Consider the following 25,902-nt stretch of genomic DNA (forward strand, 5'->3'; position numbering starts at 1 on the left):
TTCCTGCTTTCATGCGATGGTAAACAGACAGAATTGGTTCTGTTCTGTTCACACACTACTTTCAGTCCACCTACCTGCAAGGGTCAAGTCCCAAGAAATATGTCTCTGTATTCCTATCGTATCACTCTCCTCCTGTTTTGTTTTCTTTCACATACATTTTCCCTTCTTTTTTGACGGGTTTCTGGACAGCAAACTCAAAACAAATTCTTTTCATCACAAAAGCGATCTTTGGAATTGACTGACGTAGTCCGAAAGAATTCATGCATCAACTTACGTCACGTATCCGACGTCATCACTTCGCATACCTTATGGTCTCGGTATTTCGTTGGTACTTCATATTTCCTACTTGTAAAATGACCCTCAAAGCTAACCGAGACTAGTTGAGGCTGTATCCATGCTGGCGACACGTGAAACACATGACTTGTATTGATACGCTTGCCAGGAAGTGTACATTGAGGCAGATCCATTTGGAGGTAAGACACGCTGATTGCCTGACCGCTGAGTGATTGCATTGACCAATCAAAATGTCGAATTAACAAAGAAGGATTTACAATTGAAGATGGACGTTCACAAAAAATTGGGAACATACTAACTTTACTGACACGGTGAGTGTCGACTAACTATACGATTTTTCACTCTAACGCGGCTAACCAAGCCCGCTTTAGCTGGGTAGAGCAGCCCAAATCCCAACTCTACTGCGACATTAATGCGCAAAAAGACGACGTCATGATGTTTTGACGAAAATGTACCATGACGCCATTCCCTCTCTCGTTTTCTTATTACACCCCGGTAAATACGGGGTGTTTAGGTTGGCCTCTGTCTGTCTGTCTGTAGTGTCCTTTTTATTACACCCCTGGTATAGGGGTGTGTATAGGTTTCACTCGATGTGTTTGTGGCGGTATTTGTGTGTTTGTGTTCGCAAGTAGATCTCAAGAATGAACGGACCGATCGTCACCAAACTTGGTGAACAGGTTCTATACATTCCTGAGACGGTCCTTACACAAATTGGGACCAGTCAAACACACGGTTAGGGAGTTATTGGTGGATTAAAATTATACAACGACTTATAGACGGACACCCCCGTTGGTCAAAGGGAAATAACCTTCTCAGTTGGTGGCAGTGAGAATGGTTATTTCCCTTTGACCAACGGGGGTGTTTTTCCTATCAGAGGAATTTCTTATTAGACTTGTATCTCTGGTACTCTGGGTTCAATTGAGCTGACATTTGAGTAGCTTGGAATTGTCGTGCATACGGTGTTTTACAAAATATAAATTTCTACCTGTAGTAAAACGGGAGATACGAGCTTTAAACGCCGCACATTCAGCAATAAGAATGACTGAATCGGACTATTAAGCGCTTTATGATGGTGACGCGTGACACGTCTCAGCCAAACATTTGACGTCGGAATAATTTGCAGTAAGCAATTTAGAATTCCTTAACAACCAGTGAAACTTTTATTCAGCAAGCATGGTAGTGTACACTTGTAAGATTATATTTTGTTAATCTGTTTCAGCTGTTTTCAAAGACGTTTTCAATTAAGGTTTACGTTTGGGTTAACGCCCGCGTCACGCCTGCGTCCTGATTTGAAAACCCCTCATGAATCGGACGATTAAGCGCTTTATGATTAGGACTGGTTTTTTTCTGAAATTTTCTTCAACTGAAATTGTTTTGTAATGTACCTTAGTTATTGTGAGGTGTGTAAACGATATTCGTAAATGAGATGTGGAAGAGTTGCCTTTCCTTGGAAAAACTGAGGCAAATAAACCCACCAGTGTGTGACTGAGTGTGTAGAAGTGCCGTTTGAGCGTGTGTCTGAGGCAACCCCGGTGCGGCACAGATTAATAACACACACACACACACACACACTCACACACACACACACACACACACACACACACACACACACACACACACACACACACACACACACACACGAACGAGCTCGTTATCTTTGCAGGAACATTACATTTTATTACATTGAGATTTTATGTAAAAATACTGGAAGTACATCACATGTGGCAACTTGCCATGAGACAAAAGGTGTAGATTTTCTACTATGGTATAAGTTTAAAACATTTCTTGAACCCAATAATTCTATTTTTGTTTGTTTGTCAAAGCTTATTTGCAATCAGTTGTAACGAATACCTAGCATGTCTAAGAACTTAACTTAAAATGATAAAACATCAGTAGAGAAACGGATACGCATGCAAGTATAAGGTTCAATGTTTGAAACAGAAAATAATGTCATATCGAAGCACATGTAGCTTTGCTAACCTTTTTTCTACAGTTGGTTTTTTCCCCAGTTGATTTACAAGAAGAACTGAGCGTTTTAGGGCCGGGTCATTTATTTTACGAATGTATTCATCTTTCTGCCCTTCTTTCTTTCTTCTATCATTTTCTGTCTTTTTTCTTCATGAAATGCTTTGTTCTTTTGTTTCTTCTTTGTTCTACTTATCATCAGCTAAACCCTAGCAAACGAACAGTTATTCGTCCTACAGGAAAACAACAACAGTGCAAAAAGACTCTCTTTTCTTAATATTGTATCAGATAAATATTCAATAAAGGGACACTACATGCATAAAATACAACAGATGACCACTAACGCTGGCCATAATTTAAAGTTACTCAGCGAATAGATACAATATATACAAAAAGAGATCTGCCAAGAAAAAGGGACTGTACAGAATGAACAAAAACACACGCACTCGCTGAAATGCAATGTGGTGAATTAAAACAAATAATGCTTCCAAAACTTTGGCAGAGAAAAATGCACACATTTCTAAAGAAAATCCCTGAAATGATCAAACATTATCCAATAAGGGTCACAGCTTAACCTCCCTTCTGATTTTACTAGCAATGAACATCACTGCAAAGTAAACAATAAAAAAAAAAATTGGTATTTCATAGAAATTCAAGTAAACCAGACTAGTAGATATTCATTACATACACTAGTAGAATTTAAAGAACAGCCAACAACAAAGAGCACACATTGCATGCGTTCATGTGCAATTGGCCAAGTGTTTCCTAAGAATGACAAATGACCATAGCTGGTTCTGAAACTAGAAGTTTTTAAATGTCTTGCAAGTTTGTTTAATTTCTCTTGAAAACGTTAAAAGTTAAAAGATAATTAGCGTCAGACAGTTTTCAGGGAGCAGTGAGGTCGCATTTGGGCGAAGACCATGAAATCAGACTTTCCTAGCTGGTTACTATCCGGAAAAGGCACCTGAAACGAGAACTCATATGATGTACGCACCATCAGGGACACATCCTATTATGTGTTCAGTTCTAGATAAATACAACATATTTTTTCCCTAAATACAGATTTTAGATGGATATTAATACAAGCTCTCAATTTAGCGACCAGTGAACGAAAAGAGAGAGTACTTAAAAAATAATCAAAACTGTAAGAAAATGAACAAACGAACAAACAATAATCAAACAATAATCAATATCAATCAATATGAGGCTTATATCGCGCGTATTCCGTGGATACAGTTCTAAGCGCAGGGATTTAAAAACTTTTTTATTTTATTTATTTATTTATGCAAATTATATCGCGCACATATTCAAGGCGCAGGGATTTATTTATGAAAGAAAGAAAAGGATGGAAGAAAGAAATATTTACAAATTGAAAGACTTGACCCTTAAAGGCACAGCTCTACCCGTAAAATCAGTTCAGCTCACCAACTCATATCACCACCAGCTTCATAGCCAGAGCTGGACTCCAAGTGTAATCTAGGCGAACGACAAGAAGAAGAAGAAGACCAAGTACTCATATCTGCCCAAACTTTTACATGACATACAACTTAACCATCCGTCCACTTGTACACGTTCCAAAAGTCAACACCCTGACTGCGTTCTAAGCCGAGTAAGATTTTTTTTTAATGAAATTATTTCATAGATTGTCACTACTATTCTCTAATTTAATTTTATTAATCCCAAATGTTCCACTCTGCACAGACAGCATCCATGCATACTGTTGATTTCTGGTATGTGTCCAAACAGAGGGGTTATTATTATTATTATAGTGAGTATTTCTACGCACATACCTTCCCAGAGGGGAGGCTCATGGCGTTTACAATATGCCGTGTGAGATGGAATTTTTTACACAATATATCACGCATTCACATCGGCCAGTAAATCTCAAGCGTGTTAGGCGAGTATATACTTTTCACGGCCTATTATTCCAAGTCACATTGGTATTTGATGGACATTTTTTATCTATGCCTATACAATTTTGCCAGGAAAGACCCTTTTGTCAATCGTGGGATCTTTAACGTGCACACCCCAATATAGTGTACACGAAGGGACCTCGGTTTTTCGTCTCATCCGAAAGACTAGCACTTGAACCCACCATCTAGGTTAGGAAAGGGGGGAGAAAATAGCGGCCTGACCCAGGGTCGAACACGCAACCTCTCGATTCCGAGCGCAAGTGCGTTATCACTCGGCCACCCAGTCCTCTTGTTGTCTTGTCCAATGCAAAAGCTTTGGCCAGATCTGAGATGGTGAGTCGAATCGTTTACACGGGGAGAACTGTGCCTTTAAAATGCTGTTTGAATGCGGCCCAGGTCGGTTTTTCTTGGTTTCATTCTGAATGCTCAAGGTAAAAAAAATGATACCTGGTGTCACCGCAAGTACAATTAACAGTCAGACCCCCATAATAACTGCCGTGGCCTCTCCGGGACTGATTCAGACGAGTGCATCAGAACATATAATAAAGTGACGAAAAGGAAAAAATAAAAAATAAATACTCTTGCCCCAAATGTCCGTTCTCTGTAAACTGACCTATTTACTGTTGGATCCAGATCCAGTGTTACACGTGACTTGGATCTCCGGCACCTGAATGACACAGGATCCGTTGGCCTGCCCTTCAAAGCTCTCCACGTACACGAAGACGAAGGAGTTGATGAGCTGACCCAGAGCGTTGCACTTGCGGGCCGTCAGGGCGTTGCCGCTCTCTTGTACCAGTGGCATGGTCACTCGCTGGTTGCCACGCTGGGCTGTGCATCCTGGACACACACAACATTAACATTACACACACAAAAAAACACGAATTAAACCCCTTCACTGCCACAGTATAACAGCATTTTGGTATTGCTGTGCGCCAGGACAAATTTCGCTTTCTTCGGTAGGTTTACCGATCTGTTCACTGCTCAATCATTTATTGAGATATCTCCGATCTTAGATCTTTGGCATGTGGTTTGCTTACACCCTTGGCTATTATGTGATAACATGATCATTGGACTTTGTTTGTGATTTTTATAGTAAAAATCGATATAATGACCATTTTTGTCAAAAATTACAGTTTTCAAACTTTAACACACACACTGCAGCATGTAAAACCGCAGAAAACACAGCTAAAACTGGTGTCAAACACCAGGTACTCACATTACAGCCCATAAAAGTATTCTTCTGTGTGGTAATCCATAAATCACTTCTTGTAGAGCTTCCAGAACACTGTATCATTTGAAAACAGGTCTACGAGTTGATGTCCGACTTTCGGCCGCCATTTTAAATCTTATAGATCGGAAAAAAACGTCTAAAAAATTTTCACCACGTGGTACTAACTTATCTGAACGGTCAATGGGAAAGAACTCTGTTTAAAACCCCTACAAGAAGTTGGACAGTGGTTACCTCCCATTTAGTTTTCACAAATGTCCTGAAAAGTGCTGATGTAAATGCCAGTGTATGGGCGTACGACAAACCAAACATGACCACGTACCTGCAGTGAAGGGGTTTAAAACATTCAAAGAAAAAAACATGAATTTCAAATTCAAAGAAAAAAACCCCATGAATTTCAAATTCAAAGCAAAAAACATGAATTTCACAGTCAAAGAAAAAAACATGAATTTTACGTTCACAGAAAGTACTGAATTTCTCTTTCACAGATGGAATATCCGCTTATAGTTTTTTGTAAATTCGTAAAAATTCACTCCCACTCCGCCTCAAAGAAAGAATGCTTAAAGAACGATGAAATATTTTCACTAAAACAGCATTACTGACCTGGTGGAACACACTCCCAGTAGCATTCAAAAACATTATTGACCACTTACAAATCACTTGAATGGCTCACTAGCAGGCTTAAACCACCCAGCATTTATCATGGTTTATTCAACCCCCGAGCTAATGGGTCCCCGTGTGAACCACTTTATTCATACATGACCTATTGAAAAAGTTAAAATGAAGCAGGGCATAGCATATCCCTTCCAAACCCCACCTTCCCGGTCCTTATTTCACTTTTTTCATGGGACGAGCACACAACATCAACGACCATTACAACGACAAAACAAGTACGATAACAACAACAGTAACACCAACAACAACGACGACATCAACATGACGACATATTCAGCCCCACCTTCCAAACAAGCAATTAATTAACCCAAAACTCCATTAACCACATCGTCCCCCCCCCCCCCCCGTCCTATTGAAGGCTACCTCCCACCCCACCTCCTCCCCAAAACACCCCCACAACACCATCCCTTCCCCTTCCCTGTACATTTACACAATCACGTACTTCTAGCGTTCCTTCCACTGGAATTGGACGAAGAGAACTGGCTGAAGTCAAAAGTGTTGCCGCCCTGCGCAGAAGAACCCGCACCTCTGTTCTGAAAAACACTGTTTAGCACACTACTCGGCGTGGGGGAACCGGACCAACCAGATCTCGGGAGGGGGATCTCTGTCACTGTGGGGTTGCCGGCATTGGTAGGAGGGAGGGGGAGCGTTGGGGGCAGGAAGGGGTTGATGATGATGTTGATGGGCGCTGCAGGGGCTGCGGTGGTGGTGGGGGCGGTGGAGTCCGTACTTCCGGTTGCTGTGGTCGCCGTGGTGGTTGATGTTGTTGAAGATGTTGACGAGGTACCGGAAGTGACGAATTTGACTGGCAGTAGAACCTGCAAAGAGGGGAGGGGGGGGGGTGTGTGAGTTTCAGAAAGGTTAAAAAGAGGTAGTGCATCGTTTGGATTTGTCTTTGCTTGTTTTTTTAGAATATTGGTTTGTTTAGTTGTCCCTGTTTGTCTATCCCTCTAGATCTGTCTCGCTCTCGTTCTCTTCTCCTCTCTCTTTCTTGTTAATTATTTACTGAAGTCATTTGAGTTCCGTTTTTGATGAAAGGACAGACTGTTCGAAGAGGTGTTGCCATTAAACCTTTATCGCTCTACACTAAATTTCAATCATCATCATCATCATCATCATCATCATCATCATCATCATCATCATCATCATCATCATCATCATCATCATCATCATCATCATCATCATCATCATCATCATCATCATCATCATCATCATCATCATCATCATTATCATCATCGTCATCGTCGTCGTCGTCTTCATTATCATCATCATTATCAAATGAGATGTTGGAGAGAAACCCAGAGAGTTAATAAAGCTGAAAGACTGTCAAAGAAAGAGTGTCAAAGAAAAGAACAACTTTTTAAACAAAGGGGACTACCCTGGAGCTTTAACCGCCAAAGATAGGTTCCTTACCTTACTGAGACCACCGCCGACTCCGCTTTGTGATTGCATTGGTGAGCCCATCATGATTGGTGCGGGCATCATAAAACCTGTCCCAGCGTTTCCCATTACACCTGTCCCCTGCATCATACCTGACCCATGTCCCATGCCCATCCCGCCTACCATACCCGTGCCCATGCCCATGCCCGTGCCCCAGTTCATCGGGTTCATCATGCCCATGTCGTTCATGGACACCGGCTGTCTCCCAGAGAGAGGGTTGAACTGCAGGTAACCTCCACTGTTAAACATTTTTGACAGTTGTGGGTTATTCTGGATCACGGGAATGAACGCTTTACCGAGACTGGACACGCCCACGTTGGGTTGCCCTAACATGATTGGCTTCATTGCTGGTCTCATTTGCATGCCAGAGTGCATCCCGACCGGGTGTTGGTTCATCATGATGGGCCTCATTTGCATACCGCTGCTGATTGGTTGCGCGCCGAAGAAAGGCTTTCCGGGACTACCGAACGGCTGTTGCATCACTGGGATTCCCCCCACCGGCTGTTGCCCGGAGAAACGATTTCCCGAGAATCCTTGCCCTACCCCGAAAGACTGGGAACCGAAAGACTGTTTGGGGAAGACTTGGATTCCACCCACTGGCTGTTGACCAGAAAATTGCTGGCCACTTCCGAAAGTTTGAGATCCGAAGGACTGCTTAGGGAAAACGGGGATTCCGCCTACTGGTTGAGGACCGGACACCTGCCTACCCCCTCCGAAAGTCTGAGAACCGGAAGACTGCTTGGGGAAAACCTGGATTCCTCCAACAGGCCCTTGGCCGTTCATTTGAGGCGCGCCTCCTAAGCCAGCAGAGAAAGGAGGAGGGTTTTGCGGCTGTGCCATCCAGGGAAGGGGTTGCTTAGCGTAGGAGGGGTAATTCACAGAGCCCCCGAAGTTTCCTCCCGAGGACTGACCCTGGAAGCCTCCTCCCATCGGTGGGAAGTTGTTACCCCCGACAGGCGACCCGTAAGATCCTTTCGGGAAGTATTGCTGACCGCTATATACTCCCCCTCCCCCACCTTGGCTACCTCTCCCTCCCCCGCCCCAACCCCCTCCCCCACCCCAACCCCCTCCTCCGCCCTTGTTACGACCACCTCCTCCCCCTCCTCTCTTGCGACCCCTACCCCCGCCCCCGTGCCCGCCGCCTCCGTGCCCACCACCTCCCCCACCGCCATGACCGCTGTCATAATCGTAGTACATTCCTCCATCGTCGTAGTCGTCATAGACCTCGTCGAATCTTCCGCTATCGTAGTCCCCATTTCCCCCACTTCCCCTCCCCCCTCCGTGAGCTTGCCCTTGTAGACCTTGACCGTAGGTCTTGCTTCCTGAACTTCGACCTTTGCCCCCGCCGCCACTTCCGCCACTTCCACCACTCCCCCCTGCTCTACCCCCGCTGTAGCCCCCGCCGGTTCTGATGTCACTTCCGCTGCTTTGGATCGGTCTGTAGATGGGACGTTTTGATTTTGATATTGGTCTGAAAAAGAAAAAGAAACGAAACGTTACTACGGCCTGACAGGGACAAATGTAAATCTTCTTTGACATGGCGGCTCTACAAAACACTTTAGCTTTCGTACGCGCTACGTGAGCAGGCTGAAGTGGAGAGAAAGCGATCGAGGCAATGCAAAAATAAAATCTTCTTAGTCGTTTGTAATCATCGGCTTGATCTTTACGAGTGTTTTTTTTTAAAGTGGAAATCAACCGTCGTACAGAGAATCAGTAGGGCGAACATTCCATACTTTTTAAAGCTTGGTGAGAAGCAGGTTCTGAAGAATCACCACCAAGAAAAAATCAGGAGTTTGGGAATTTCATGTTCTAAGAAATTATTCTATGCATGATTCGCAGATTTCTAGTAATTTTCATGGAAAAGTTACAGCTATTACAAATGACATTCAGGCTCATGGGTAGTCACAATAAAGCTATGTTCAAAGTTATTTTCACTAAAACCAAATCTGTTGCGGCTATAAAATGATAAATATTGGAAAAATCAGGTTCTTTTACACCGTACTAAAGCTGTGACCAAGACTGATATCTTGTTTTGCGTCGTTTACCTGTCACCTTTTGTCTTTATTGTGTTTTTAATTTGCGTTTTCTGTGCAATTGTCGTTTTATTTCTCATTCAATGTAAGTAATTTTGGTAACCATGCATATGAAAATGTATCCGTTTCTAAGAATAGTTTGAATTAATCTCGCTACAAAAACATTAGTTATATCTATTTTGTTTTCGATTCCCAAATGTCAATTATGTATGTTAACACATGAGTGAGTACAACATCGTATCAACCAAGAGGGATTAAAACATTTAAACAAGCACCTGTACACAGGTGCACTTGTCGCTCTGGGTGCTTCGGTGTAATACTGAGGTGCAGATGTAGCTGGCTGGTATGGGTACGAGTCGTCGTCGCTACTGTCGTCGTCGTCGTAGTTGCCGCCGGATCTGTAGCCTGTGTCAGATCCGTAGTCGTAGCCGTCTCCACCACCGCCGCCACCACCGCTGCTTCCACCACAGTTAGCATTCTCAGGCCAGTCGCACACACTGACGTGCACGTTGAAATGGAGACCTGAAGCAAACAATTTAAATAAATTGAGCTTGTGGAAAAAGACACTAAAGGCCTCCCTTAAGGCGATCCTTAACTGAGCCCTAAGTCGACTTCCCTGGGACAGTAGGGGCGACCACCCCCAACCAGGCGCGTTCACAGGTGGCGGATAGTGTGATGGCCTTCAGATATGGAGGTTAGCTGCGAAATAAGCCAGGCTTGCCAGGACGAATAAGCAGTCGCGGACCAACTGGCGGTGCTTCCAACAGGATGGGGCGGGGTAACAGGTGGCACTGTTACACTCAAGAAATACCCAAGGTCTCCAATGACGGGAGCATCATGCGATCAAGAGCCGCATCTTAAGTTCTAGCCCTGGGGAAGGTCACCTCAGATAAACAAACCAGCCAGCTATGGTCAAATAGCCGGGTAGACTGGACTCGACAGCCCTGTAAAGCCACCAGTCTAGGAGAAGGACCACTCCGATATAAAAACACGCTGAAGCCGGATGAGCTGGGCCATGTATGGCGCATAACGACAGCTCAACGCATCAACGCTCATATGACAGACGACAACGGAGTCGACTTCGCGAAGTTTTTTTTTGCCAAAAACACAATGCCAAAGAGCTTTGTGAAGTAGACGTCGCGAAGTTTTTTTGCCAAAAACACAATGCCAAAGAGCTTTGTGAAGTAGACGTCGCGAAGTTTTTTTGCCAAAAACACAATGCCAAAGAGCTTTGTGAAGTAGACGTCGCGAAGTTTTTTTGCCAAAAACACAATGCCAAAGAGCTTTGTGAAGTAGACGTCGCGAAGTTTTTTTTTGCCAAAAACACAATGCCAAAGAGCTTCGTGAAGTAGACGTCGCGAAGTTTTTTTTGGTCAAAAACACAATGCCAAAGAGCTTCGTGAAGTAGACGTCGCGAAGTCGACTTTGCCCAATTAATGACAGGCTTAAATGTTGCCCGAAGTTGACTACGGAAAATCTGTGTTTCGACAATTCAGTTTCGTGAGATAGACCTCGCGTAGTCGACTTCGTCCAAATAATACAATCAGGCTTGATGAAGCGACGTGCGGAAGTACTGTGCATCCCCCTCCCCCCCCCCCCCCCATTTTTAAGACCTCTAAAAAGCTGAGAAAAAGTAAGGTCTTATAAAAGGTAAATTTACAGACGTTGTACAATAAACAACAACAAACAAACAAAATAAAAATAAAATAAATAAATAAATAAAAGTTCGATGAATAAATTGCTGAATGTTCTCTGTCCTCTTTTATTGCATAACACACACGCACACAATCACCAAGCATTTAAGATAAAAGTTAAAAATAGGTCCGTCAGACTAATGCTACTTTTCCAATAAACACTTTCAACACTTGGTCTGAAAAAGGTGGAAACACATACTCCGCACTCAAATCAAAAGTAGCTTGAGGCAAAATCTCTACTTCAAAAAAGTTCTGTTGCCACAACACTATAAAGTCACCAGTGTGTGCTCTACCAACACACAACACGCACGCTCTAGAAGAAAAGGGAGGAATTCTTAAATCGGGGAGTCTTTCAAAGAGGAAGTAGGGGGAAGGGGGGAGGGCGGGGGGGTCATTGTATAAAACCCGATTTCTGGTCTAGCTGAGAAGCCTTTTTGTTTCTTTGCATTTTTGGACTCTTGGGTGTATCAAGAATTTCATGTTATTGTAAATACTAAAATTCATAACTTAAAGCATTATACTGCCGTATTTGTTAACTCAGCGTAGTTAGTCGTTATGAAGGATTGAAAGACAGAAAAGGGGAATATTCTGTTTTCAAAACGGCTTCACGTCCTTTTGTGTAATGTTCTTACCTTCAACACTTTGTCGTTTTATTTGTTCTCCTATTCGTTACTTCTGCTTTCGCAAAATTCGCAAAAGTTTGGGTTTTACTTTCTCAATGGTTTTTTTCCCCTCACAAAATCACAACGAAAGAAAATCAAAAAGAAGTGTATGGCTGGTGGATTCGACTCAGGCTTGAGTTGGGGGACTTGTTATGTCAAACTCCACTTTTCGACGTTCACTTGAGTATGATTCTTTGCAGAAAATATTCTGATTAAATGAAAATACACCAAATACATCCAACAGTGACTGGCATTTCAGACTAAAAAAAACAAAACACCAACAAAATGAATTTAATAAATTGCTTACCTGCGGGACAGGTGAATCTGAAGGGTTTCCCGTTGGCGCACCTCCAGAAGGTAGAGCACTCTGACGGGTCGGGCTGGTAGTCTTCCCCGCTGTCGCAGTTGATACCGGAACTCTCCGCCTCCTCGCCGTACGTATAGCCGCTCACACAGACTGCAGCTGCAAGTGTCGAAATGATGCAAGTGTTTATTAATATACATGATTATTACACGTGATAAATGCTTTTGATAATATGATATGTCTGTATTTTGCTTCAGCAAGCAATAAACCGACTCGAATGTTATCCTTATCCCTTATCCTTATATTCTTTTAATTTTCATATACCTGATTCATATTCATTATTTATTCGCATTTGCAAGTGTAATTTTGTATACACAAAAAAAAAAAAAAAAAAAGAGAAAGATATCTCCTTCTCGTGTACAGGATAAAGTTCATCTCAAGACTTTCTTTCACACCAGATAAGTTTTTCCTTTCACTTGGTCATATACCCAGAATCAAAATGGCTGCATTATGCGCAGAGTGGGAATTGCTGGCTGAATTACTTCATCAAATTGTGACGTAGGTGTAAATTACGAGAAAAAAATGTCGAAAACAAAAGCCTCATCCTGCATTGAAAGTAGTCAGGATCTTGATTATCGGCATGTATTTTGAATTTAGGGTGCAATGTTTACAGTCATTATCAGTGCTCCCCACGGACGCCCCTCCTAGTGCATCCCGGGACCCCCACTTTTAAATTTTAGAGGGTCCATGGACCCCCACTGCAGTATTTTAGAGGGTCCCAAGGGTCCAAAAGCCGAAAAGTCCCAGTGTATTTATAAAACATTGTGGTCACGTATAGTGTACTGCGAAGTGTCGATTGCAGTCTGAAAATGGTATCTACTGTACGCACGATAAAGGAAATTTATTGCGTCCTAGGACCCGCTCTTTCAAAATCTAGTGTGTCCAGGGACCCCCATATATTTCTAGTACGTGTTTTCGGTTTCTAGTGCGTATAGGACGCAGGAACGCGCGCTATGGGGAACCCTGCATTATGCTTGTCGGAATAAAGGCAAGTCAACGACGAGATTACGGTTCCAATCCCACAGGCCGGGTGGACCCTATTAGGGACTAGCTACGGTCATTTGCTATCAAAACAAGTCAAGCAAAATATCAACCGGGATATAATTATGACCGGTTGCCAATTTTATTCCCGGTGTTTTTGCCGGTGTAACACGAAATTTTTACTCCACGAAAAATTGACTCCGGCGTACACCTGTCGTACGAGACAAGAACTCCCCTAGACACGAACAAAGTACTCCCTCTACGAAATTTTTACTCCCCACATTTTTTACTTCCAGTAATAATAAGGTACGCGAAAATGGTATGCGGGCGAAGGGATGATGCCAATATGGGATTTCGCGCAAACGAATGTCGCGCTACCCTCCCTCCACCCCTTCCACCACCAAGACTAACAGGGGACAAGGTAGTAAAAGTTGCGTACACCTGGCGTGGGAAGAAAATTGCTCGTGTTAGGGTGGAGTAATTTATACGTTATTTATTCGTCTGGAGAGTAACATTTTCGTACAAAATGTTTACTCGGAACACACCTGTCTTGAGGGGTAATTTTCCCGTGTTATGTGGGAGTTATTTTGTCGTAAAGGGAGTAACATTTTCGTACGAAATTTTTACTCCTGAGTAAAAATCTCGTGGGAGTATTTTTCTCGTGTTACACCGGAAATTACCGGACATTTTCGGTTAACACGATTCCTGTTTTACACTGATCATGGACACAACGTAACGTTGTGTCCCTAGGTGAAGCTTTGTCCTTTAAAGTTACATGTATTACATAAAAGTATTATATAGCTTGGATTTTTGTTAGTGAGTCTTAATGTTCCGATTATACTTCCAAGTCCGAAAATTGACCCTGTCCGAATATTTTTGAAAGGGAATCTTTTTATTTGTTTAAATTTCTAGTTTTGTTAACATTATTTATATACCGTATACGGTAGTTTTATTTTATGTTAGTTTGCAGAGAAACGTTTCTAAATGACAAAGAGAACTAATAACTTGAAAATGAATTTTTGACAATGTTTTTGAATTTCAACTACGGTTGGTATGGGGAAAGTGGCGGAGAAATTTCCATACAGCTTCAGATCTGACCTGGACCCACCATTTTTTCCCTGATTTTGAAATTCATAGCTTTCATGCATCTGCAGCAATTTTTCTTAAACTGTTTTCTCTTTGGGTTGGATATTCTGTTGGAATTTAAACAACATTCATAATAGGAATCGTCCGGAATAAATGAAAAAAAAAACACACCTGAAAAATGAGGCAGCTGGACCCACCAGTATTTTGTTCTCTTAATTTTTCGATCTAAAATCAAAAAGTTTTTAATGCGAGAATTTGTGTAACAGTTATGTTTTAGCATTACGTTGGAAACTAACATCAGAAATCCGAACATAGTGCATACTTATATAGCTATTGCATTTAACGCAATCGTTTATTGCAAGGTTGCGCGAGTGTAAAGAGCAAATGAGACTGACGGATGCCTGCTACCACTGCTTTTGCACTGCCAACCAGTATTTAATCACATTCATTTTTAAATTCATAATTTTCATGGCAGAAGCTGAATTTTCTTTGGCATCGATGTCGTTTGTTTTTTAAATCCAAAAATATTGTTGCTATCGCATTTCATTCAATCTCGTAATGTTGTTTTTACTTGCAGTACTATATACATATTTGTTTTGCAAGACTGATTTCCCTACTCGTGAGGACGGTAAACCATGCACTGGTGTAATTTTCTGTCTCCATGTCGTTATTGCCTACAGGTATTTTTTTTATAGTGATAATTTTGAAGAATATACTTTCCATGTGAGTTGCTTTTTCAAATTGCTTTCTGTTCGGCATTATGTTGGAAATCTTGAAGAAAAATCAACCACCACCACGAAAACTCTACCTGCCTGTGAGGACGGTCAGCCATTGGTGTAAGTTCCCTGTCTCCATGTTTACATTACCTATCATTTATTTTATACCAATAGTTTTGAGTTATACACTTTTCACGCGAGTTTAAAAAAAAAACTGCTTTCTGTTTGGCAATATGTTGGAAATCTGGAAAAACAACAACAACGAAAAACACCAAAACTCTACCTACCTGTGAGAACGGTCAGCCATTGGTGTAAGTTCCACGTCTCCATGTTTGCACTTCCCTATGTCCAGTAAGCGTGTTACGTGTACACCACCATGCCTAAACTGACCGGCGAACAGCTTGACCTCTCGTTCTTATACGTGGACACTGCGGCCCCTATTTCTGAGCCTCTGTGTTTCTTCCACGCTCTCTCTGTGGCTCCCTATACCCCCCCCCCCCCCACTCACTCGCTCATTCTCTTTTTTCGCATCTTCTCTCAGCATTTCGCTTGTACATCGTACATAACGGTGTGTCCGTCCGTCCGTCCGAACTAGTTACCCAAGCTTTTTCTGATGCAGTATTGTAGCGACTGCTGTCTTGAAAACGAGCGTACTTTGTTTGTTTGATTGTTTATGTATTCTTAATTTTTATTTACACCCCCGGAGGGGTGTGTATAGGATTCGGTCGATGTGTTTGCTTGTTTGTTTGTGTGTTCGCATATAGATCTCAAGAATGAACGGACCGATCGTCACCAAACTTGGTGAACAGGTTCTATACATTCCTGAGACGGTCCTTACAAAAATTGGGACCAGTCAAACACACGGTTAGGGAGTTATTGGTGGATTAAGATTCTACAAGGACTTATAGAGGGACATATTAATGGTCAAAGGGAAATAACCTTCTCAGTTGGTGGCAGTGAGAATGGTAAGGACGGGGGTGTTTTTCCTACCTCGGAGGAATTTCTTGTTATATTAGTGGTTTCTGTTGGCTTGCTTGTTTAATATTGATGTTTGCCTGTTTATTTATTTGTTTATTTCGTTGCTTGTTTGTGTGTATGCTATTGTTGTTTGTTTATGTGTTTGTTTGTTTGTTTGTTGTGTTTGTTTGTTTGTTTGTTTGTTTGTTTGTTTGTGTTATTACTGTTGAACAGCGTGTCGTACCCGGATGATCTGGTGCAAATATGTCGAGAGCTCAGTTGGTAGAGCACTGGACTTGTGATCGGAAGGTCGCAGGTTCGAATTCGGGCCGGGACGGACACGGGTCAACTTTATGTGCAGACCCAGAGACAGAAGCCATGTCCCACCCCCGTGTCATCACAATGGCACGTAAAAGACCTTGGTCATTCTGCCATAAGTGCAGGTGGTTGAATACATCAAAACACGCAAACACCTGGGTAGCGCGACTCCGTTGCTGCTAGCTTTCCACTGGGAGGAAGCGACCCGAATTTCCCAGCGATGGGACAATAAAGTAATGAAAATGAAATGAAAAATGAAATGAAATTAAATGAAATGAAGATTGGGTAAGGGGAAGGGCGGGTTGGAGGTGGAGGGTTAGATTGTTATCTTTAAGATATTTGTAACTGAGATGTCTTGAAAAATCGGAAATACTGTACAGACAAATGCTCTTCCGACGCTTTCCTCCCCACATTCAACACTCCCTTCATTTCAATATCAGGCACGCAACAGGGCTCCCCACATTCAACACTCCCTTCATTTCAATATCAGGCACGCAATAGGGCTCCCCACATTCAACACTCTCTTCATTTCAATATCAGACTCGCAACAGGCAGAGCTCCCCACATTCAACACTCCCTTCATTTCAATATCAGGCCCGCAACAGGGCTCCCCACATTCAACACTCTCTTCATTTCAATATCAGGCACGCAACAGGGCTCCCCACACTCAACACCCCCTTCATTTCAATATCAGGCACGCAACAGGGCTCCCCACATTCAACACTCCCTTCAGTTCAATATCAGGCACGCAACAGGGCTCACCACATTCAACACTCTCTTCATTTCAATATCAGGCACGCAACAGGGCTCCCCACATTCAACACTCTCTTCATTTCAATATCAGGCACGCAACATGGCTCCCCACATTCAACACTCCCTTCATTTCAATATCAGGCACGCAACAGGGCTCCCCACATTCAACACTCCCTTCATTTCAATATCAGGCACGCAACAGGGCTCCCCACATTCAACACTCCCTTCATTTCAATATCAGGCACGCAACAGGGCTCCCCACATTCAACACTCTCTTCATTTCAATATCAGGCACGCAACAGGGCTCCCCACATTCAACACTCCCTTCATTTCAATATCAGACACGCAACAGGGCTCCCCACATTCAACACTCGCTTCATTTCAATATCAGACACGCAACAGGGCTCCCCACATTCAACACTCCCTTCATTTCAATATCAGGCACGCAACAGGGCTCCCCACATTCAACACTCCCTTCATTTCAATATCAGGCACGCAACAGGGCTCCCCACATTCAACACTCTCTTCATTTCAATATCAGGCACGCAACAGGGCTCCCCACATTCAACACTCCCTTCATTTCAATATCAGGCACGCAACAGGGCTCCCCACATTCAACACTCCCTTCATTTCAATATCAGGCACGCAACAGGGCTCCCCACATTCAACACTCTCTTCATTTCAATATCAGGCACGCAACAGGGCTCCCCACATTCAACACTCCCTTCATTTCAATATCAGACACGCAACAGGCAGGGCTCACCACATTCAACACTCTCTTCATTTCAATATCAGACACGCAACAGGGCTCCCCACATTCAACACTCCCTTCATTTCAATATCAGACACGCAACAGGGCTCCCCACATTCAACACTCCCTTCAGTTCAATATCAGGCACGCAACAGGGCTCCCCACATTCAACACTCCCTTCATTTCAATATCAGACACGCAACAGGGCTCCCCACATTCAACACTCTCTTCATTTCAATATCAGGCACGCAACAGGGCTCCCCACATTCAACACTCTCTTCATTTCAATATCAGGCACGCAACAGGGCTCCCCACATTCAACACTCTCTTCATTTCAGTATCAGGCACGCAACAGGGCTCCCCACATTCAGCACTCCCTTCATTTCAATATCAGGCACGCAACAGGGCTCCCCACATTCAGCACTCCCTTCATTTCAATATCAGGCACGCAACAGGGCTCCCCACATTCAACACTCTCTTCATTTCAATATCAGACACGCAACAGGGCTCCCCACATTCAACACTCCCTTCATTTCAATATCAGACACGCAACAGGGCTCCCCACATTCAACACTCTCTTCATTTCAATATCAGGCACGCAACAGGGCTCCCCACATTCAACACTCCCTTCATTTCAATATCAGGCACGCAACATGGCTCCCCACATTCAACACTCTCTTCATTTCAATATCAGGCACGCAACAGGCAGAGCTCCCCACATTCAACACTCCCTTCATTTGAATATCAGGCATGCAACAGGGCTCCCCACATTCAACACTCCCTTCATTTCAATATCAGGCATGCAACAGGGCTCCCCACATTCAACACTCCCTTCAGTTCAATATCAGGCACGCAACAGGGCTCCCCACATTCAGCACTCCCTTCATTTCAATATCAGGCACGCAACAGGGCTCCCCACATTCAGCACTCCCTTCATTTCAATATCAGTCACGCAACAGGGCTCCCCACATTCAACACTCCCTTCATTTCAATATCAGACACGCAACAGGGCTCCCCACATTCAACACTCCTTTCATTTCAATATCAGGCACGCAACAGGGCTCCTCACATTCAACACTCCCTTCATTTCAATATCAGGCACGCAACAGGCAGGGCTCCCCACATTCAGCACTCTCTTCATTTCAATATCAGGCACGCAACAGGGCTCCCCACACTCAACACCCCCTTCATTTCAATATCAGGCACGCAACAGGGCTCCCCACATTCAACACTCCCTTCATTTCAATATCAGGCACGCAACAGGGCTCCCCACATTCAACACTCCCTCCATTTCAATATCAGGCACGCAACAGGGCTCCCCACATTCAACACTCCCTTCAGTTCAATATCAGGCACGCAACAGGGCTCCCCACGGACGCCCGTCCCAGAGGGTCCTAGGACCCCCACTTATAATGTCTAGAGGGTCACTGGACCCCCACTTATAATGTCTAGAGGGTCACTGGACCCCCACTTATAATGTCTAGAGGGTCACTGGACCCCCACTTATAATGTCTAGAGGGTCACTGGACCCCCACTTATAATGTCTAGAGGGTCACTGGACCCCCTACATGGAGCTTTAGAGGCCGGTCCCAAGAGTTCATGGTCCCCAAATCCCCTGTGTTCATATAACGCGTTGTTATTACGAATAGTAAGATATGAAGGATCTTTTTTCATCAGAATATTTGAAGAGGACACTTCAACTATGCCCTGTTAAATGGAACACACACAATCTTTTTCATGTCGTTCCGGCGTGAAATTGGCATTTGTGCTTGAACTATGATTGACTCACGACTAAAGTCTAAACTGAAAGAGTACCTACAGTACGCACGGTAGCGGAAATGTAGTGCGTCCCGGGACCCGCTCATTATAGGTTTAGTGCGTCTCGGGACCCCCTCAATGAATTTTTTGTACGTGATTTTGGCTTCTAGTGCGTATAGGGCAGGGACGCGCACTATGGGGAGCCCTGCGCAAAAATACTTTGCCTCTTTTGTTTGAATAACTAATTTTGATTGAACCCGACAATAATAAACAGTATTTGACCCAATTACAACGAGACGCGGAGCTAGAGGACAGGAAGGGGAGGGGTTGTGTGTGTGTGTGTGTGTGTGTGTGTGTGTGTGATTTAAACAATTTAAAAATATTTTTTTATTTTTGTTAAAGCGTACGAGGAGGAAAATGAAACTTGTCAAGCCCAAAACGATCATTTCATTGACAAAAACACTTCTGACTATTTAGTTTCTCTGTGCGAATCTGTGTTCCGTGTGACAGTCACGAAGCGAAACAGTTTCAGGGGCTATAATCCCACACACAAACGCATAGCTTCATGTTAGAGTTGTCGTTCCTTGGTCACGACTGGCACGGAAGGTAACCACAGTCAAATGCGAAATGTATCAATGAGTATAGAAGAAACCCAATAAGCCAGGGATTCGGTCTTCTGTATTACTTTGTTCATTGTACGCAGGTTTGTTTGTTTGTTTGTTTAACTGTTTTCATTTTCTTTCGGTGAAAATGTTTCAGGTTACTTTTGTATTTATGACGCCCATCGTCGTTTGCTTACAGATTTTAATTCCCTGTTCCATCCATCATGTCTTTGCCAACTTTCTAAATCTATGCCAAAGATTTTCAGATGTTTTATGGAATTTTTTTACTTAGTGTTTACTTTTAATTTCAAAATTGAGCCACGGCGTCCGCCGACAAGATGAACGAAAATCAGTGTCAGAAATTGTAGCCGTATGTATATGATGATCGAAGTGGTTAGGCTCTGCGACATACCGTCCAGAATCTTATCGGCCACGTGAGTGTCCGGTCGATCCGAAACCACGTTTGGTCAACAAGGAAGTCAACAGACAGAGCGTGTGGTGACCAGTTTTGGGGGCCACCGAGATGTTTGGCTTGCTTGACCCCCTGTTTTTTTCACGGACTCGGCAAAAAATTCCATAACAATGACTTGAAGTGTTTTTGGTTCTTTTACTTTGACGGACGCACAGACAAAGTTGCGTACTGACGGATGGACGGACAGGCTGAGAGTGAAAGAGAGATAGAGAGAGAGCGAGAGAGAGAGAGAGAGAGAGAGAGAGAGAGAGAGAGAGAGAGAGAGAGAGAGAGAGAGAGAGAGAGAGAGAGAGAGAGAGAGAGAGAGAGAGAGAGAGAGAGAGAGAGCGAGATAGGGAGGAGAGAGAGAGACTGAGAGGTGAGAGAGAGAGAGAAAGAGAGAGCGACAGAGAAAGGAAGAGAGGTAGATAGACAGACAGATGGGTCGACATAAAGACAGACAGACAGACAGACAGACAGACAGACAAACACACACACACACACACATACACACACACACACACACACACACACACACACACACACTCGCTAACACGCACGTTTTTGCAACTCAGAAAAAAGAAGACTGAATATGTTTGTTTTTCGTTTTTTAAACGCAATTTCCCAAGATATTTATATGAGAGAGAGAGAGAGAGAGAGAGAGAGAGAGAGAGAGAGAGAGAGAGAGAGAGAGAGAGAGAGAGAGCAAGCAAGCAAACAAACCTGTACAAGAAAGAAAGAAATAAAGACAGAGATCGAACTCCAGCTGCAAAACCGCACGAAAGTCATGTTCAGTAAACTTAGTTCTAACAGAAACAGATCCAAACAAGAAATAGCTGTCCATTCATTTTACTCTCTGACCACAGTGTTACGACACTTTGTCCACTTCTCCCACCCACGTACACACTCGCAAACAAAAACACGTTAGCATACATTTCGTAAATAATTGTTAAAAAAAAAATGAACATGAAATTCCACAGTAACATTTGGGAACTGTCGCAGTTGAATCTTGTACGTGTGTGTATAAATTGTATCAGACAATTATTTATATCAAACTTCGGAGTGTAGACAGTTTTGTCTGCTGAAAAAATCTTCTTAAATCTTCTTTCTTTTCGGCACTTTTTGTAAAGTATAACCAACGAAACGGCTTGTGTAATTAATTAGTGAGAGAAAGTTGCCAAAGAGGGACTTCATATTCCAAGACACGAAAGCGAAATATGTTTAGGATTTCCTTTCAAGCAGTGAGCAAAGAAATATCAAAATAAATAACAGTCCTTGTTTCAGAATATGTGAACGTCGAAAAATGTGTGTTAAGTCTTTTTGCTTCTGAATCTGCTGTATATGTAAGTATTCTGCACATACATTTTGCTTGGACATTGTTCTATCCTGCCTGTTTTCTTAGTAATTTTTTTCCTCCAAATTTGCCTTATAAAACCAATCGTTGTAACTGTAGGTGGGACTTTTTTTTCCTTAATAGAAGATGTACTGATTTACAACGATAAACATTGAAGGCGTTTTACCGTAAAATGCAACTTTTAACCAACCTATTCTTGTTTTACTAAAGTTCTGCACATTTCTGCTCCGAACAAACCAGATTTTGTTAAGATAGTGTACGTGCTTTACAAAAATAAAACTGCATTTCCCCTTGACTTTTTCAAGATCAATCAGCTTAGCAAGCACCTTTTACATTACTGTGTAAAAGCAGGCACTATGCATGTATACGACAGTATCAGGGGCGGATCCAGGGGGGGGGGGGGGGGGGGGGTTCCGGAATCCCCCCCCCCCCCAGCCTAAAAAAATAGATAAAATAAACATTAAAAAACAAATATATATCAACATTTTCCGGGGGGGGGCATGCCACCGGATCCCCCTAGTAGTCGGCCTCTTTCTTCTATGTGACGGTTTTGGAAAGTAGTTGGCTCGGGTTGCATCAGATCGGACAATTGTCCTTCTTTTGATCCCAATTTGTCTTTTTAGAAGGTGTATCAGATTGCACCAGATTGCTCAATTTTCCTTGGTTTTTTTTTATCAACATTTTCCGGGGGGGGGGGGGGGGGAGGGGGGGAAGGCATGCCCCCCCCACCCCCCTAGGAGGTTCGAACGCTTCGTGCCCTTATATAAACGCTTCGCGTCGTCGAATTGTCCCTGAAAGAAATTTGGAAACCCCCCCTTAAAAAATTGATGTGATCCGCCCCTGCGTATGGATGGATAAAGAATGAGATTGAAAATACAGTCCTACTTGGGTAAGACATCATGTTCGCCACCAGATATCTGTCTAAGGTTCTACACGGGATAAGACTGAAACCTTTGACTTGAACCTTTAGTGTGGCTGCTTCCTGTGCAGAAAGGTAAATTTTGTGGTTTAGTTCATTTCAGGATTAGTTGGAATTTTTTTTTACATTGCAAACAGATATACCACCTTCTCCTCACTTTGTTTTCACAAATAAAGATAAAAATAGAGAATACTACATGCTGTGTCGAACCAGATTTACACGAGTTTAAAAAAAAATTGAACTGCGAGCGAAAGCAAGCTTTTCACTATTTGAAAAAGCAACGAGTGTAAATCTGGTACGAAACAGCAAGCCATGTAGTATTCTGTTTATCCTACATACTGTACTTACGTGTATTTTACTGAAAATGTCCTGCAGTCGAGGCAGCTAAATTGAAGACGCTTGTTTTGGAACCTCGATCTCTTCTAAAGCCTCGTGTAATCTATTAGCTCAAAGCAAAGAAACGTCACTCTGGAAAGTGTGGCGTGACGTGTTAGTTCTAAAAATTCGTCGAGGGTAATTAGTGAGCGCATTTGTTTTTTCTATAATGACGTTTGTCTCGATGACTTTGGCATCATAAGCAGTGGAAAAACAGGTCCCTGCCAGACTTGTTTGACATGACCTCATTTACATGATATACACACGTGTGATTTGAAGGATTATTATCCCACGAGTGTCTCTCTCACGTATGTAGGATAAATACTTCTTCTCTATTAGCCTCCATAAAATGTTAACCTTTGAAAACAAAACAAAATCGTAACCCTTTAGGCCAAAAAAAAAAATAGTCTGTTTACGGTAACCCGACCGACCCTATTTTTTTCGCGCGACCCTAGACTTTTTTTTGGCATTTGGGGAAAGAAAAAAAAATTCTTTTGTTTTTTTTGCAAAATAACGTAAAAATATGGTTTTTTGGAAAGAAAAAAAAATCCCGACCTACCGACCCTATTTTTTTGGGCCTATGTTACCGTAAACAGACCTTTTTTTTTGCCTTATCTCTCCACTCCAGTTTAACCCTTCATCCTTCTTTCAGAAGAAATCATATAATTATGTCCTACAACGTTGCAGTTAGCCGAGACTCCTCAGCAATCGATATGGAAAAATTGGACGTCACAGCTTTGTTCGGGACAGCCAACCAGCATGAGCAGAGCTGTGTTTATGCTGGTCTCAAGCTGTTTCGTTTGGTTGTTCAACCTCACGCAAGTGTCAGCAGAGAGCGTAACGTTCAGCGCATCTGGAAGAAGAGAGAAACAAAACAGTGTGAAGAAATCCGTCCTATAATTGAGATTTGGGACAGACAGAGAGAGTTAGGGTGTAAGGTTTGGAGAATTTTTCGCGATCATCTCAAACATAATTGTATACATTGACTTTTGCAGATAAGCATGTGCCATTGTTTCGATTAAACTATTGTTACTGTCTCGGAGAATTGTGAACGTGGACCGTTTCAGAGAAAACCCGAAAAAGCATGTGCCATTGTTTTGATTGTACTATTGTTACCGTCTCGGGGAATTTTAATGTGGACCAGGGCCGGACTAGGCGAAGAGGAGGGGGGGGGGGTTGCAAGTGGTGGCCCAGGGGGATGTCCCCCCTGGCGGCAGGGGCGGATCAGTTCATTTTATGACTGTTTTTTTTTAAAAGTATATTGTGAAGATATGGGTGTGAAGGCGCAAAGCGCCGAGCCGACGGCGCAAAGCGCCTAGCTTGCTAGGGGGGTCCGGGGGCATGCCCCCCCCGGAAAATTTAAAAAAAAAGGATGCAAAATGGTGCAATCTGGTGCATTCTGAGGATGATCATTACCAGTTTCAGGCAGCAGATTTTGTCACTGATTAATACCCCAAAAATTGACACTCAATGTAAAATAAAGAAATGCATACCTCATTCAATATTTTTATTTTTTGGCTGGGGGGGGGGGTCCGGAAACCCTAGAACCCACCCTCCCCCCCCTCGTTGTGGGGGTCAGGGGGCGAAGCCCCCTGAAGCTGACGGGTATGTCATATTCTGAGATAGGAAAATGGTCGCTCCTTGCATAAAACGGCATAAAATAAGCAATAATAAAAAAAAAATTAAATAAGTAAGGTACATGTTTAGGCTAGGGGGGGGGGGGGGGGTTGCGCAACCCCCATAACCCCCCCGGTAGTCCGGCCCTGTGGACCGTACGTTTCAGAGAAAAACTGAACAAGCATGTGGCATTATCATCATCATCCTCCCCACGCCACCCCCTCCCAGCCCTCTTGCTCGGTCTGATACGATGGGCACTAAAATCGTCTCGATTGTTGTGAGACGATTTTTCAAATCAACTCACTTGAAGTGTCAACAAGGATGGAAGGGAATTCATTGAGATCGATGGCCATACCGCACTCCCACCCCCCACCCCCACCCCCACCCTCAACACACCCCACCCCTCCCGGCCTTCTGCTCGGTCTCATACGACGAGCACTGAAATATTAGTCTATATTGTTGTAAGACGATTTTTCAAATCAACTCACTTGTAGTGTCAACAAGGATGGAAGGGAGTTCGTCTAGATCTGTAGTCATCCCATCCTCCTCATCATCATCCTCCACCCCACGCCACAACCGTCCCCACCCAATTTTGGCCCTCTTGCTCGGTCTAATACGATGGGGGAAAAAAAAAATAAAAAATTCCAAGATAACTCACTTGTTGTGTCGACAAGGATGGAAGGGAGTTCATCCAGATCGATCGTCATCCCATCCTCCTCATCATCATCCTCCTCCACCAGCGCTCCGTTCCCCACAGCTCCGTCAAGACCCTGGTCGTCAACCTGACCGTTGAAGAGTCCTCCGTTGTTGGCTGCGAATGGAACCAGAGGGAGCTTGGGACGAGGAAGATTCTGGTAGAAGTGAGGGGCCAGGAAGGCGCGGATGATGGTGGAGAATTCCTCGTTCTGTACCGAGCAGTTCACCTGGTCCGACTGCAGGCACGAGCGGTGAGGGTAGCTGTTTGAAAGGAAAAATAAATATAACAATAACAATAAC

At 43.3% G+C, this 25,902-nt stretch overlaps 3 protein-coding genes across 3 annotated transcripts in view; all 3 read right to left on the bottom strand.

Annotated features, from left to right (window-relative positions):
* Positions 1-1,945: 1,945 nt before the first annotated feature.
* LOC138978136 (uncharacterized) lies at positions 1,946-8,540 on the bottom strand. Its single transcript, XM_070350785.1, has 4 exons — positions 7,489-8,540; positions 6,518-6,893; positions 4,786-5,009; positions 1,946-3,223 (listed from the first exon to the last, which is right to left on the bottom strand). Exons 1-3 carry the CDS (start codon positions 8,443-8,445, stop codon positions 4,786-4,788), a joined length of 1,557 nt encoding a protein of 518 aa, XP_070206886.1. The 5' UTR covers positions 8,446-8,540; the 3' UTR covers positions 1,946-3,223.
* On the bottom strand, positions 8,459-15,450 carry LOC138979152 (uncharacterized). Its single transcript, XM_070351962.1, has 5 exons — positions 15,339-15,450; positions 12,212-12,367; positions 9,824-10,070; positions 8,711-8,986; positions 8,459-8,486 (listed from the first exon to the last, which is right to left on the bottom strand). Exons 1-5 carry the CDS (start codon positions 15,379-15,381, stop codon positions 8,459-8,461), a joined length of 750 nt encoding a protein of 249 aa, XP_070208063.1. The 5' UTR covers positions 15,382-15,450.
* Positions 15,451-22,692: 7,242 nt separating this feature from the next.
* The window catches only part of LOC138978137 (uncharacterized), a 4,790-nt gene continuing 1,580 nt past the window's right edge, over positions 22,693-25,902 (bottom strand). Inside the window, exons 3-4 of the mRNA XM_070350787.1 lie at positions 25,565-25,863; positions 22,693-24,142 (exon numbers count right to left, since the gene is read on the bottom strand). Of these exons, the coding sequence (XP_070206888.1) occupies positions 23,991-24,142; positions 25,565-25,863 (451 nt within the window). The 3' untranslated portion in view covers positions 22,693-23,990. The remainder of the gene's footprint in view (positions 24,143-25,564; positions 25,864-25,902) is intronic.

The sequence above is a fragment of the Littorina saxatilis genome, linkage group LG10, assembly GCF_037325665.1.
Source record: "Littorina saxatilis isolate snail1 linkage group LG10, US_GU_Lsax_2.0, whole genome shotgun sequence".
Lineage (NCBI taxonomy): Eukaryota > Metazoa > Mollusca > Gastropoda > Littorinimorpha > Littorinidae > Littorina > Littorina saxatilis.